The 1,578-nt window shown below is 72.8% G+C and overlaps 1 protein-coding gene across 1 annotated transcript in view; it reads right to left on the bottom strand.

Moving 5' to 3' along the window:
- Positions 1-1,578, bottom strand: part of AHDC1 (AT-hook DNA binding motif containing 1) — a 13,965-nt gene that overhangs the window by 4,628 nt on the left and 7,759 nt on the right. Inside the window, exons 3-4 of the mRNA XM_026043474.1 lie at positions 896-936; positions 3-766 (exon numbers count right to left, since the gene is read on the bottom strand). Of these exons, the coding sequence (XP_025899259.1) occupies positions 3-766; positions 896-936 (805 nt within the window). The remainder of the gene's footprint in view (positions 1-2; positions 767-895; positions 937-1,578) is intronic.

Genomic DNA, 1,578 nt, shown 5'->3' with positions numbered 1-1,578 from the left:
GCGTGCCGCGGCGCCTCCGTCTTGCAGAGCACGCCCCGCTCCTCGGGGCTGCGGATGCTGTTGGCGAGGGAGGGCGAGGAGAAGAAGCTGTACTGGAGGTCGCGGTCGGCGGGCGGCAGGCGGCTCTCGTCGGCGCCGCCGCCGCGCAGCGCGCCGCAGTCCAGGTGCACCCCGCTGCTCTTGAGGTCCTCGGAGAGGCGGTTGAGGTCCTTCATGATGTCGATGAGCTGCACCACGGGGTGCAGGTTGATGCGCCCGTTGCCGCACTTGCTCCTGAGCAGCGCGACGATGCCGTCGACGTTGCAGCGGCCCGAGGCCAGCGTCGCCCTGGGGAAGGGCTGGGGTGCCCGCTGGCGGGCGGCGCTCTCCTCCGCGCTGCCCCCCAGGATCCGGGGCTCGCCGGCGCAGCCCACCGGGCCCTCCTCGCCCTTGGTGCCGCCGCGCACGCTCTGGCAGCGGTCGGCTGGGTCGCCGTGCAGCAGGGAGCCCGCCTGGTGCTCGCGGCCGAGCGCGGGGCACGAGCCCTCAGGGAAGCTCAGCACGCTGCAGGACAGGGCCTTCTCCGCCGGGCAGGCCGCGGGCCGCGGCGCCGGGCGCCCCGGCGGGTAGTACTTGGGCTCTCGGACGTAGTCGGGCGAGCCTCGCACAACGCTGGTCGTTACCACTGGGCCCGGGGGCTTCACGCGCATCCTGACCTCCTCCTCCCCCGCGTGCCGCTGGGCTGAGCAGTTGCTGACATGGGGGTCGGCAAAGGTGGCACCGGCACCTGGAGGGGGCAGAGAGGGACAGTGAGGGCACACGGGCGGCGCTGGGAGTGCTGCGAAGCGCCCACAGCCTCCGCGCGCTGTTCCAGCCCCGCTGCCCCCGGAGAGGGTCCCGCTCGCCCGCGACTCACCCTCGGCTTTGCTGCTGCTCCTGCTATTGCACGTGAGCTCCCTGCAAAGCAAGCGGCGGGGGGCAAGGGTCAGGGCCAGGGTGTCCCCGCTGCCACCCCCAGCCCGGCCATGTGTCCCCGCTGCCTCTCCCCGAGCGGCTGCTCTGCCCAGGGCATTCCCAAGGGGGTTCCGACTGGAGTGACTAGGCGCGGCTGCGGCTGCCCATCATCTTGGCATCAGGGCTGCGCCTGCCCATCACCCCAGCGTCAGGGCAGTGTCTGCCCATCACCCTGGCATGGGCTGCATCTACCCATCACCCTGGCATTGGGCTGCGCCTGCCCATCACCCCAGCGTTGGGGCTGCATCTTCCCATCACCCCAGAGTCAGCGCTGTGTCTGCCCATCACCCCGGCGTCGGGGCTGCAAGCCAGGGAGCTGCCTGCGCCCATGCGGCAGCTGCTGCCCATCTGGGGACACGGGGGACGAGTCTGCCCTTCGCTTTGGTGACAAGGACCTGGTGTCACCTGGTGACCAGGGGGATGCTCTGGGAGGCGCCTGGCTCCCGGGACAGGCCCTCGCGTGCCCGAAATGCCCCCGCGTCCCCGCCACGTGCCCCTCGTGGGGTGCCCGGCGCGCCCGCCGCCGCGGGGGGCTCTGCGGTGGCCTTGCCGCTAGGTGTCCCCTGCGAGCCGCGCAGCCCGCGC

Source organism: Nothoprocta perdicaria, unplaced genomic scaffold, assembly GCF_003342845.1.
Source record: "Nothoprocta perdicaria isolate Ctin4 unplaced genomic scaffold, notPer1 scaffold_33, whole genome shotgun sequence".
Classification (NCBI taxonomy): Eukaryota; Metazoa; Chordata; class Aves; order Tinamiformes; family Tinamidae; genus Nothoprocta; species Nothoprocta perdicaria.
This window is presented reverse-complemented; position numbering and strand designations above follow the sequence as displayed.